Genomic DNA, 13774 nt, shown 5'->3' with positions numbered 1-13774 from the left:
GTGTCAGTATTTTATCACTTGAAAGCCATGGTGTTAAGCCGGTGTTAAACATCTTAAATTTGTTTTGACACCACTAGAGCACATTGATTTATTAATCATCGGCTATTGGATGTCAAATATCTGGTTGAGTAGAGCTTATAATAGAGAGACTTCACTGGGGGAGGAAGCAGTTTTCAGATATTTTGCATCCCAAGGAAAAATGTTTTATTTAACAACGCACTCAACACATTCTATTTATGGTTATATGGTGTCTGACATATGGTTAAGGACCACACAGATATTGAGAGAGGAAATCCGCTATCGCCACTTCATGGGCTACTCTTTTTGATTTGCAGCATGGGATCTTTTATATGCACCATCCGACAGACAGGATAGTACATACCACAGCTTTTGTTACACCAGTTGTGGAGTACTGGCTGGAACGAGAAATAGCCCAGTGGGTCTACCGACGGGGATCGATCCTAAACTGACCGCGCATCAAGCGAGCACTTTACCGAATGCATTCTCCAACTTAATCCATTATTCATAAAAACAATATACATGTACGACACTGCTAAATTAACTTCTATTTTATCTTTTTCAAATGAAAATATTGGTTTAAATGGCAAAGAATATTTCCAAAACTAATAACCCGAAATTATAGGATCCTTTTGGTCGTAACCTGAACAATTCAGTCGGGAAGTCCTCAGCTCTGCATGGGCCCGTGCTTATAAAACTTAAAGTCTAGACTTTAATAAAGTCCAGACTTTAACGTAATGCTATTTGAATGGCGTTGCCATGACGTTAAAGTCTGGGCTTTAAGGTTTATAAGCACGGGGCCTGGATGGATGGCAATAAGTGTGATGCACATGCTAAACAATTTAGTTTCCGACAATCTTCTCTGTGTTCCAACTGAATCACTAGTATCAGATTTATAAAGCTTAAATTACATAGTTATTTGATGATGCAGATGTTTGGCCTTGTGAGCTAAAGTGTTTTACTTCTTTACAATGACGGGCGGGACGTAGTGGTGTGGTATATCAAAGGCCGTGGTATGTGCTACCCTGTCTGTTGGATGGTGCATTTCCTCTCTCAGTATCTCAATACCGCTTATGTTCCTCCCTCTCTCTCTCTCTCTCTCTCTCTCTCTCTCTGTGTCTCTGTCTCTCTGTGTCTCTCCCTTTGTGTCTCCATCTGTGTGTCTGTCTCCATCTGTGTGTCTGTCTGTCTGTCTGTCTGTCTCTCTCTCTCTCTCTCTCTCTCTCACTATGTCTCTGTCTCCCTTTGTGTCTCCATCTGTGTGTCTGTCTGTCTGTCTGTCTCTCTCTCTCTCTCTCTCTCTCTCTCTCTATGTCTCTCTATGTCTCTGTCTCTCTGTGTCTCTCCCTTTGTGTCTCCATCTGTGTGTCTGTCTGTCTCTCTCTCTCTCTCTCTCTCTCTCTCTCTCTCTCTCTCTCTCTCTCTCTGTGTCTCTCTCTCTCTCTCTCTATGTCTCTGTCGCTCCCTTTGTGTCTCCATCTGTCTGTCTGTCTGTCTGTCTCTCTCTCTCTCTCTCTCTCTCTCTCTCTCTCTCTCTCTCTCTCTCTCTCTCTCTGGTGGCGTCGTGGTTAGGCCATCGGTCTACAGGCTGGTAGGTACTGGGTTCGGATCCCAGTCGAGGCATGAGCTTTTTAATCCAGATACCGACTCCAAACCCTGAGTGAGTGATCCGTAAGGCTCAATGGGTAGTTATAAACCACTTGCACCGACCAGTGATCCATAACTGGTTCAACAAAGGCCATGGTTTGTGCTATCCTGTCTGTGGGAAGCGCAAATAAAAGATCCCTTGCTGCTAATCGGAAAGAGTAGTTCATGTAGTGGCGACAGCGGGTTTCCTCTCAAATCTGTGTGGTCCTTAACCATATGTCTGACGCCATATAACTGTAAATAAAATGTGTTGAGTGCGTCGTTAAATAAAACATTTTCTTTCTTTCTTATTGTCTATTTGATGCCCACAAATGTTTCATTTTTAACCTCGGGCTATCGCATTCGGTAAGAAATGACATTTGCGGGTTCAAATAGACAATAACACCTGCAAATCTAAAAACTCGATATGGTTATCAAGGGGTGGGACGTAGCCCAGTGATAAGGTGCTTGCTTGATGTGCGGTCGGCGTGGGATCGATCCCCGTCAATGGGCACATTTGGCTCTGTCAAAATGACCATATGTTTGACATCCAATAGCTGATGATTAAATAAATCAATGTGGTCTAGTGGTGTTGTTAAACAAAACAAACTAACAAACAAACTTGCACAAATGAATTTAAGTTTAATATTTTGTTAATCAATTTTTATTTGTTTTCAGGCTCTACAAACGTCGGAGTTACTCCAGGTAGAACCGTTGGTTAAACCCGACGCTGAGAAATATTTCCTTGACCGTCCTCCAAGTACCGAATACCTGCCCAAGCTTCCTGTGCTTGCTGACAGTGAGTATTTAAAACATTATTACACACCTGGTGACTGTTTGGGTGTGGTCACCTGGTGACTGTGACTGTTTGGGTGTGGTCACCTGGTGACTGTGACTGTTTGGGTGTGGTCACCTGGTGACTGTGACTGTTTGGGTGTGGTCACCTGGTGACTGTTTAGGTGTGGTCACCTGGTGACTGGGTGGGTATACTCACCTGGTGACTGGGTGGGTGTGGTCACCTGGTGACTGTTTGGGTTTGGTCACCTGGTGACTGGGTGTAGTCACCTGGTGACTGGGTGTAGTCACCTGGTGACTGGCTGTGGTCACCTTCATGACTGTTTGGGTGTGGTCACCTCAATGACTGTTTGGGTGTGGTCACCTGATGAATGTTTGGGTCTGGTCACCTGGTGACTGTTTGGGTGCGGTCACCTGGTGACTGTTTGGGTGCGGTCACCTGGTGACTGTTCGGGTGCGGTCACCTGGTGACTGTTCGGGTGCGGTCACCTGGTGACTGTTCGGGTGCGGTCACCTGGTGACTGTTCGGGTGCGGTCACCTGGTGACTGTTTGGGTGTAGTCACCTGGTGACTGGCTGTGGACATCTTCATGACTGTTTGGGTGTGGTCACCTGGTGACTGTTTGGGTGCGGTCACCTGGTGACTGTTTGGGTGCGGTCACCTGGTGACTGTTTGGGTGCAGTCACCTGGTGACTGTTTTGGGTGCGGTCACCTGGTGAATATTTGGGTATGGTGTACAAATTTCTTACACACCACCAGGTGCATATTACATGTAGTTATTATTTTGCGGGATTTAGCTCAGTGGGTTGAGTGCTCGCTTGATGTGCTTGCATCGCAGGATCAAACCACCACAGTGGATCCATTAAGCTGATTGGGTTTTTTCTCGTTCCAACCAGTGCACCACAACTGGACAAAGGCCGTGGTATGTGCTTTCCTGTCTGTGGGAAAGTGCATATAAAAAAATCCCTTGCTGCATTAGGAAAAATGTAGCGGGTTTCCTCCGATGACTACGTGTCAGAATTACCAAATGTTTGACATCCAATAGCAATGTGCCCCAGTGGTGTCGTTAAACAAAACAAACTCTTTTTCTTTTTTTTGAACATCACTACAACCGATGAAATTGTAATGTCTTGTTACAATATTCTTATGGCTATTCTTATAGGCCTACAGGCTCCCATCTTTATAGGTGTGGCAGACTGATTTTTGCCCGAATTAAATGAAAATGCTCAAATCTTGATAACAGCGTTTATTTGTATTAGCATTACTGCCAAACAGTTATATAGGAAAGCATAGGAAAAAAAGTAAAGTTTGTTATATTTAACGACAGCACTAGAGCACATTGATTTTTTTTAACTTATCATCAGCTATTGGACGTCAAACATATGACACTGTTTTTTTAGAGGAAACCTGCTGTCGCCACATAAGAGTAGGCTACTCTTTTATGACAGGCAGCAAGGGATCTTTTATTTGCACTTCCCACAGGCAGGATAGCACAAACCATGGCCTGTATTGAACCAGTTATGGATCACTGGTCGGTGCAAGTGGTTTACACCTACCCATTGAGCCTTGCGGAGCACTCACTCAGGGTTTGGAGTGTATCTGGATTAAAAATCCCATGCCTCGACTGGGATCTGAACCCAGTACCTACCAGCCTGTAGACCGATGGCCTAACCACAACGCCACCATAAAGCATACGAATCACTACACATTTTAATATTTTTTACAATTAATATTGTGGTTAGAATGATGGAAATACACATACATAGTGAAAACATTTCAGTCCAACTCATTTTGTCTGAATATCGCTATGATTTTTGCCTGAATTTGAGTCTCTGCATTATCCAAAAAAAAGTTTGTTTTGTATAATGACACTACTAGAGCACATCGATTTATTAATCATTGGCTATTGGATGTCAAACATTTGGTAATTTTGACGTACATGTAGTCATAGGGAGAAAACCTACTAAATTTTTTTCCATTATTAACAAGGAGTCTTTTATATGCATCATCCCACAGACAGGATAGCACATACAATCCCTTACGGAAATGACTTATACAAACTTACAAGTGGAATATACTTTACTTATACACCACTTATAAGTGGCCTATAAGCATGGGCGTCATTTGCAAGGAAAAAGTGGGGAGGACAATTGGGTTCTAACAATATTTCGTGCGACTAATCGCGAGTGCCCTAGAAAATTTTGAAAAATGAAGGTCATTGTGGCTGTCTGAGAACATTATTTAGAGTAGTGCACCACCATGTACACTGAATATTTTTCTGAAATATATACTGCAAATTACATTCACATAGTTTCCATCGAGTCATTGTAAAATTGGGGGGGGACATCAGATATTCTGTCCCCCCTGTCCCCCACCAAATGACGCCCATGCCTATAAGTTACCTATATATGGTATAAGTGAAGTATCAGTGTGTATAAGTATAAGTGAAAAGAATGGTTAACTGATACTTCACTGATACTCCACATATATTATACCTATAAGTGGTTTATCAGTGGTATAAGTGAACTGGAGTTAGACATTTTTGTTGTTGTTTCTATTTATATAATTGAAATATTAGTTTGGAGATATAGTCTTGTAAAGCAAATGATGTGGTCCAAATGAACGGGGGGAAAACTTAAGTCCAAAACATTTTCATGGTTATTTTTTTAAAATTCATAACTTCTCACAGGATTTATCAAATTATATGTATCTTGGTCTGGGTATTTGCAAAGGCAACAATTACTTTCAAACATTTACTTACCAAAATATATTTCGCATTTGACGTTCTGTCGAAGTTTATCATGATGGTCTACTTTCAACTAGGTGTTTGCTAGGTGGTGTGTGGTTATGTGCGTGATGGTGTGAGGATTACTTTGCATTCCAGCTTTGTAAGACTGCCTGTCTACTCATTTGCAGTCATATCGACTAACAGTAGAAAAGAAAAAAACATATCACATTACTGCTGTCGGCTTTCACAACTGTGGCCAAACAATGTATTGTCAAACGTTTTTTAGTTGGGAATTCAGACTCGTAACAACACTGTACACGCTTTGAGAGGAAAGCAAGATTTGGTATTTTTGTTTGACAATAAATTAGGGCAGGGCGGCGATAATCAGGGGCGGTGCGGCAACAAACATGGCAGGGTGGCAAAAAACAGGGGCAGGGAGCAGCGCCCCTTTATTTATTGCTAGCTAGAACACTGTTGAAGGGGTTAAAGCTAGGGTCTGCGACGTTTAATCTGTTTTTGTTTTCTCTGCACAGCCCTGAAGATCGTGTTTGATGAGAAATCGTTGTTCCCCAAGTTCATTATAAACTATAACTCGCTGTTCATTGAACGAGTTGAAGCTGGGGTCTGAGATTTTTTTTTTTAATTGCACACAAAAACTATCTTTTTTTATTTATTTCCAAAACACTTTGACTTTTTTTCTTACATCAAACCAAACCGAAATTATTTACAAAAAAACATTTTTATAAAAGGATGGGATGGACTATATAGACTATAACTTACTGTTCATTGAAGGGGTTGAAGGAAGGAAGGAAGGAAATGTTTTATTTAAAGGAATGCTAAAGCAAGGCTTTTGGACTGGTGTGCATATTCAATGATACATAATGCACATTATTGCTTAATATCAACAAGTATAATCGTATAGTTAATTAATAAAATGGTTAAATGTGATGGCTATTATATATAACAGGCGCTGCCATTTTGTACCATCCCAGTGAATACGCCCTCTGGCGAGCTGGTGGTTACGTAATACCTAACGTGTTACGTCAGGAATTAGTCTTCGAACTGAAGAAACAAAACATACCTGATTTTTGCAGATGCATCACAATGTTCTGTAATAATTCTATCCCAGTAACACAGCAACGTGTGTAATACAAAATAAACCACCATTGTCAAAGTGTTGAAATAATTATTATATTTTGTATATAAATTAACCCACGTACTGAAATAATAGAAGAGAATAGAAATAAAAGAGTGTTTTCTTGCTTAATTGGTCTTTTTTTTCCGTGGCCTGTACACATGGTTCTTGATTGGAAGGTGTATATTTAGACGGTCCCTAGACATTGTGTCTAGACACACTAAAAAGACGTGCCTCTTTTATTAACATCACAGGGTATTGTGTGATAACCTCAAATCGTAATGGACTTTACCAGCTTTATTACTGTAAGTAATTCTGTAAAACCCTTGATTAAGTAGACTTTTCCATCTAAAATCACAAAACTGACCAATTACGTAGTCCCAGAGAATTTTTTTTTATCACTTTGGTATCGTGAGTGGTCGTTTTTGCTCGAACGTATCCTACCAATAGGCTTATAATAATATGCATTTTTTCTTTGGATTTTTTAAAAGAAAAAAATACTATAACTCCATTTCGTTATACTGATGCAAATTGAAATATGTTTAGTTAAATAGTTTATTATAACTATCAAGTAATTTATGTTGTTTTACAAGTCAGATTGATGAAAGCGAAGCGCCTTGTCGTAAATGAGAGCATTTGTTTACACTGCACAATAGAGAAGTTGGACCTGAGCTGACATCACTTCGCCCCTGAAGGGGTTGAAGCTGGAGTCTGCGACTTTTAATCTGTTTTTGTTTTCTCTTTACAGCCCTGAAGACTGCGTTTGATGAGAAATCGCTGTTCCCCAAGTTCATTCTGGACTAGGGGTTGAAGCTGGAGTCTGCAACGTTTAATCTGTTTTTGTTTTCTCTTTACAGCCCTGAAGACTGCGTTTGATGAGAAATCGCTGTTCCCCAAGTTCATTCTGGACTAGGGGTTGAAGCTGGAGTCTGCAACGTTTAATCTGTTTTTGTTTTCTCTTTACAGCCCTGAAGACTGCGTTTGACGAGAAATCGCTGTTCCCCAAGTTCATTCTGGACTATGAGCTGTTGCGATCTGTTTTTGTTTTCTCTTACCAGAGACTGCGTTTGACGAGAAATCGCTGTTCCCCAATCAGATGTTGATTAGAAGCAACAGATGTTGGTACAGCAACAGGTAATGGGCACATTTCAAAATACCAGTTTTCGTGTCGGATTGGATTGGATAGCGTATTAACATGCCTGTATCCAATTAAGGTTCAAGCACGTCTCTCCCTGGGACAGTCTCTGACTTAGCCAGTGATTGGGTCCGAGACAGAAAAGGGTGGGGGGGGGGGGGGGGGGGGGGAATTGGAAATGGACAGAATTTTGGAATTGCAATTAGTGAAAAAGATTTTTTATTTTTTATTAAAAAGTTAACTAGCCAAAAAGAAAAAGAAATTGGCTGCTCGGCCGAATATTTATATAATTTGGAGCATTTTAGAAAGACAGTCCAAATATAAATGAGAGAAAGAAGAGAGGATCGGACTATTTAATAATATAGAAAAAAAGTCAATTTTGACATAAAATTTTGAATGAAGATCTAAAAGTTTAAAGTCCAGTCTATATGTCCACGTGTGTGGCCTCGTTAAGGCCGTTAGGGTGCACAGCTTGTAGGGAGGAGATGGGTTTCATACCGTCAAGAAAACCCCTAGTCTGATGATATATATTTTAAGGTGTTTTCTTCATCATTATACTTCATTAAGAAATGACAGTCATGACTCTTAAAGGGACATTCCTTACTTTTCAGACATTTAAACATGCCCCCTGGTAACAAGGCTTTTAATGAATAAAACTGGATACTAATTATATTTTCTTGCTTAGAATATAAATGTTTGTACACCATGTGTTTCTGGAATTCCTGATGCTTATGTGCGGGATGTAACCCAGTGGTAAAGCGCTCGCTTGATGCGCAGTAGATCGGTCTGGGATCGATCTCCATCGGTGGGCCCATTAGGCTGTATTTCATCCCAGCCAGTGCTCCACAACTGGTATATCAAAGGCTGTACGTGGTATGTGCTGTCCTGTCTGTAGGATGGTGTATATAAAAGATCCCTTGCTGCTAATCAAAAAGAGTAGCCGACATCGGGTTTCCTCCTTCAATATCTGTGTGGTCCTTAAACCAGGCTGTCTGTAGGATGGTGTATATAAAAGATCCCTTGCTACTAATGGAAAAATATAGTGGATTTCCTCTCTAAGAATATACATCAAAATTACCAAATAGCCGATGATTAATAAATCAATGTGCTCTAGTGGTGTCGTTAAACAAAACAAACTTTAACTTTTCCTAATGTTTATAGTAGCTTAAACTTATTGAAGGCAAAATCCAATTTGACCTAGCTGTTTATTTAAATTTTTGGGCCTTGTGTTGACCACTTTTGAAATATGCCCTAATATACTGATGGAAACAAATAAGGGAACACATGGAATTGTAAACCAAATTTGATTCACAACTAGTGTAGTAATGTCTGTATTTCATACCAAGTTGTAATGTAGGATTGAATGTCTGTAGTGTTGAATATGCTGCCTATATGTTCCCAGTCAACTTGTGACAATATCAATTGATTTTTGATGCAGTCATTATTTCTTGTTGCTATCCGTGTGATCCTTTATTTATTTCATCAGTATATTAACAGACTGGTGCTTTAATTGCATGGGATAGTTGGATGGGGCAGGGCTCGAAATGGGAAGTACAATATGGCGTGATGTTATTTGTTTTTAATATGTTTTGCTATGAAAAAATATTACCTTCTGAAAATAGGACAGCACAGGATGAAGGAAGGGTGTGTGAAAAATTAGGATCTATGAGATGTGTTTCAGAGCATTATGGAATTAAAATATAACAGAAAGGAAGGAAGGAAATGTTTTATTTAACGACGCACTCAACACACTTTATTTACAGTTATATGGCATCAGACATATGGTTAAGGGCCACACAGATATTGAGAGAGAAAACCCGCTGTCGCCACTTCATGGACTACTCTTTTCGATTAGCAGCAAGGGATCATTTATATGCACCATCCCACAGACAGGATAGTACACACCACAGCCTTTGTTACACCAGTTGTGGAGCAATGAGAAATAGCCAAATGGGTCCACCGACAGAAATCGATCCTAGATCGACCGTGCATCAAGCGAACGCTTTACTACTTGTCTACATCCCGCCCACTAAAATGTAACAGAATCACAATTTAGCTAAATAGCCAATGGGATAATCATAAAAATGTGTGGGGTTTTTTTTTAATTGGCCCAGAAATGTCAACAGTGTCAGGGATGGGGCCCTGAATCACTATCTTATGTTGAACATAAATAAAAAGATTTTTTAATATGACTGCTCAGACGACATTCTATATAATTTGGTATTTTTCAAAGAGAATCCAAAAATAAATAAGATAAAGAAATAAAAATCAGACTATTTAAGAATTTTCGTAAAATTTAGAATGAAGACCTAAAAGTTTAAAGTGTGATCTAAAAGGTGTGATCTAAAAGGCTGCATGTGTGGTCACATTAAGGCCAATAAAGTGCACAGCTTGTAGGGAAAACCCTTCAAGTCAGTAGATGTGGAAGTACACGTACTAGATTGTAGATGCTATATGTAGAAATATAGATCTCATGGGAAAATATTGCATATTTAAGTAAACGTTTATTATCAGCCATATGGGTAATAAAATTTACATAATGGTTAAGATATAATAACAGAAGAATAATAAATAAGTTATTATACAGTTTATGTCCTCAGTTAAATAATTTTCTCGTCATGACTTTCAACAAGTGACAAATAAAAATTATTGCATGAGCAGAGGCGGATCTAGGTGGGGGGCCCAGCCCTTCCCCTAAATTTTGCGACAGTTATAAGTTTATTAATTATATTTTATTTTATTTAATTTTATTAATATTTTTTTTTTTTTTTTTTCATACAATTCCCGTCCAAACCTCCCCCCAAGTTTCCTTGGCATTCCGCCTCATGTCATTGAGGCCCACTCCCCCCCCCCCCCCCCCCCCAAATGGATTTTCTGGATCTGCCATTGATGAGGAACATTAACATTGATAATAATTGGTACTGATTTTTTTTTTTTTTTATTATTATTACTTTTTTTTAAATTCTTATTCTAGCTCTTCTCTTTTTAAAGAAATTCTTGATCTTTAACAAGTGTTTGTGTAAATTAGTTCTATTGGCAGTACCTAAATGAGAATTTCCCTATTAATTAACTCGTTAATAGAGTACTGCATGGGCCCCTATTTTCGAAGCTATCTTAACATTAAAATATTGTAGAATTGTCGTAGGGTCCACAACCGGCCTCGGTGGGGTCGTGGTAAGCCATCGGTATACAGGCTGGTAGGTACTGGGTTCGGATCCCAGTCGAGGCATGGGATTTTTAATCCAGATACCGACTCCAAACCTGCAAGGCTCAATGAGTAGGTGTAAACCACTTGCACCGACCAGTGGTCCATAACTGGTTCAACAAAGGCCACGGTTTGTGCTATTCTGCCTGTGGGAAGCGCAAATAAAAGATCCCTTGCTGCTAATCGAAAAGAGTAGCCCATGTAGTGGCGACAGCAGGTTTCCTCTCAAAATACCGGCCTCGGTGGCGTCGTGGCAGGCCATCAGTCTACAGGCTGGTAGGTACTGGGTTCGGATCCCGAGTCGAGGCATGGGATTTTTAATCCAGATACCGATTCCAAACCCGATGATTAATAGATCAATGTGCTCTAGTGGTGTTGTTAAACAAAACAAACGTTACTTTTCATCGATTGGCACACTATACAGCCTGATAGGAACATCAACCAAATGAATTAAGTGATATAAATTAAGATCGATTATGGGTAATAAATAGGATATTAAACTCGCTACCATTTTCTATCATATACTCTTCAAAAGAAGAAACGCAAAACCACATTGTCGTAACATTTGGAGAATTGATTTAATTATTGAATGGTGAGTCCGATAATAACCAAATGTTGCAGGATTGTTCACAATTCACTCTAGTCCATTGTGAGTAAGTGATAGGACACACCACCAAGGTCAAGGTCATCTGGAGTCAATACCGGGTGTGGCCTCCGCGTGTGTTGACAACTGCCTGGCACCGCCTGCCCATTGAAGCAACCAGAGTACGGATGACGTCCCGGGGGATGGTGGCCCACTCGGCCTGCAAGGCTGCTGCCAGCTCGGGCAGGGTCTGGGGCTGTGGTTGTCGCTGTCGGAGGCGTCGGTCCAACTCGTCCCATAGATGCTCATTTGGGTTCAAATCTGGTGATATCGATGGCCAAGGAAGGACATTAATGTTGTTGTTCTGTAGGAAAGCCGTTGTGAGGCCTGGCGTTGTCATGTTGGAACACTGCGTTGGCGTTGGCCATAACTGGAACGATGTGTGGCCGGAGGATCTGGTCAATGTAGCCCTGTGCATTCAGGTTGCCCTGCACGTGGACCATGTCAGTTCTGCCAGTGTGTGAGATGGCTGCCCACACCATGACACTACCCCAGCCGAATCTGTCCACTTCCTGCACGCAGTTTGCCGCATAACGTTCACCACGACGCCTATACACGCGACATCTTCCATCATGACGTCGGAGCAGAAATCGGGACTCGTCACTGAACCACACCTGTCTCCATCGCAGTTGAGGCCATTGTCGATGAATCTGGCACCACTGCAGTCGGAGTCGACGGTGTTGTGGTGTTAAGATGACACCTCGAACTGGACGTCTGGCACGAATTCCTACCTCACGTAGGCGGTTCCGTACGGTCTGGTCGGATATCCTGTGCAGACCTGGTATTGCTGCGGCTGTGGAGGTGGCAGTAGTCAATCGTTCCCGAAGGTGGCGTACCCGGATGTAGCGGTCCTGCCCGGGGGTAGTGACCCGTGGTCGACCGGATCTAGGGAGGTCACGTGTTGATCCATGTTGCTGGTAACGGTCCCACAGTCTGGAGATGGTGCTTGGGGACACATGGAATGCCCTGACAACGGCCGTTCTGGATTCGCCTGCGTCTAGTCGGCCGATGGCATTGTTTCTCTGCGGTTCACTGAGACGTGGCATGTCCTGGATTGTCAACTGTCGGCCAGATACAGAGGCCAGGCAAGCGAACACCCTGCACTTTTATACTGTCGGTGTTCATGTTGCACGTGCAGACAACGCACGTGCAGTGGTGACATGGTTTGCACGTGGCTGCGTTTTTGCGAATATTCACATTTTGGAACTTTATTGTACAGTAGCTGCGTTTTATCGAATGTAACCGTGAGAATGTGTTTGGGACATGCAATTACCTTATATTCACAAAGCATGAACCGGTAGGAAACATAAAATCGGAGTTATAACCCATTTGTACCCTTTTGCGTTTCTTTTTTTGAAGAGTATATTTATATCCCTCATGGAATAATTTTCATTGTCACTCGCTAAAGCTGGTGACAGCTGAACATTATTTCACTCGGAACATAAACATGATACAAAATGGAAGCTTGTTTAATATCCTATAAGTATTGTATTGGGGACCTTTTCAATTGTAACGTGATATAATACTGTATTGCCATATTGTTACATCTCTAATACAGTGAAACCTCTCAAAACCAGACCCTCTGTTAACCGGAATTTCCTCAAAAACCAGACATTTTTCATGGTCCCTTTTTAAATATCTGTTCAGAAGAGAACCTCTCTAAACCGGATACCTCTTAAAACCAGACTTTTTACTTGGTCCTGAGGGTGTCCGGTTTAGAGGGGTTACACTATATATAGATACAGAGCGGGATATAGCCCAGTGGTAGAGTGCTAACTTCATGCGCAGTTGGTCTGGGATCGATCCCCATCAGTGGGCCCATTGGAATATTTCTCATTCCAGCCAGTGCACCATGACTGGTATATCAAAAGCTGTGGTATGTGCTATCCTGTCTGTGGGATAGTGCATATAAAAGATCACTTACTACTAATGGAAAAACGTAGCGGGTTTGCTCTCTCTAAGACCATATGTCAAAATTACCAAATTTTAGACATCAAATTGCCAATGATTAATAAATCATTGTGCTCTAGTGGTATATTGTTAAATAAAATAAACTATTTCCTCTCTGAGACTACATGTATGTGTATATGTAAAAATTACTAAATGTTTTTTGACATCCAATAGCTGATGATTAATCAAAATCAATGTGCTCTAGTCGTTAAACAAAACAAACTTTAACTAATATACATGTACATGTGTGTGTGTGTGTGTCAGTGTGTGTGTGTCAGTGTGTGTGTGTGCCAATGTGTGTGTGTGTGTTTCAGTGTGTGTGTGTGTGTCAGTGTGTGTGTGTGTGTCAGTATGTGTGTGTGTTTCAGTGTGTGTGTCAGTGTGTGTGTGTGTCAGTGTGTGTGTGTGTGTGTGTCAGTGTGTGTGTGTGTGTCAGTGTGTGTGTGTGTTTCAGTGTGTGTGTGTGTGTGTGTCAGTGTGTGTGTGTGTGTCAGTGTGTGTGTGTGTGTGTTTCAGTGTGTGTGTGTGTGTCAGTATGT

The 13774-nt window shown here is 41.1% G+C and overlaps 1 protein-coding gene across 1 annotated transcript in view; it reads left to right on the top strand.

The window, feature by feature from the left end:
- The window catches only part of LOC121373471 (WD repeat-containing protein 49-like), a 126117-nt gene that overhangs the window by 106283 nt on the left and 6060 nt on the right, over positions 1-13774 (top strand). Inside the window, exons 28-29 of the mRNA XM_041500136.1 lie at positions 2323-2443; positions 7269-7339. Of these exons, the coding sequence (XP_041356070.1) occupies positions 2323-2443; positions 7269-7339 (192 nt within the window). The remainder of the gene's footprint in view (positions 1-2322; positions 2444-7268; positions 7340-13774) is intronic.

This window comes from Gigantopelta aegis, chromosome 5, assembly GCF_016097555.1.
Source record: "Gigantopelta aegis isolate Gae_Host chromosome 5, Gae_host_genome, whole genome shotgun sequence".
Classification (NCBI taxonomy): domain Eukaryota; kingdom Metazoa; phylum Mollusca; class Gastropoda; order Neomphalida; family Peltospiridae; genus Gigantopelta; species Gigantopelta aegis.
This window is presented reverse-complemented; position numbering and strand designations above follow the sequence as displayed.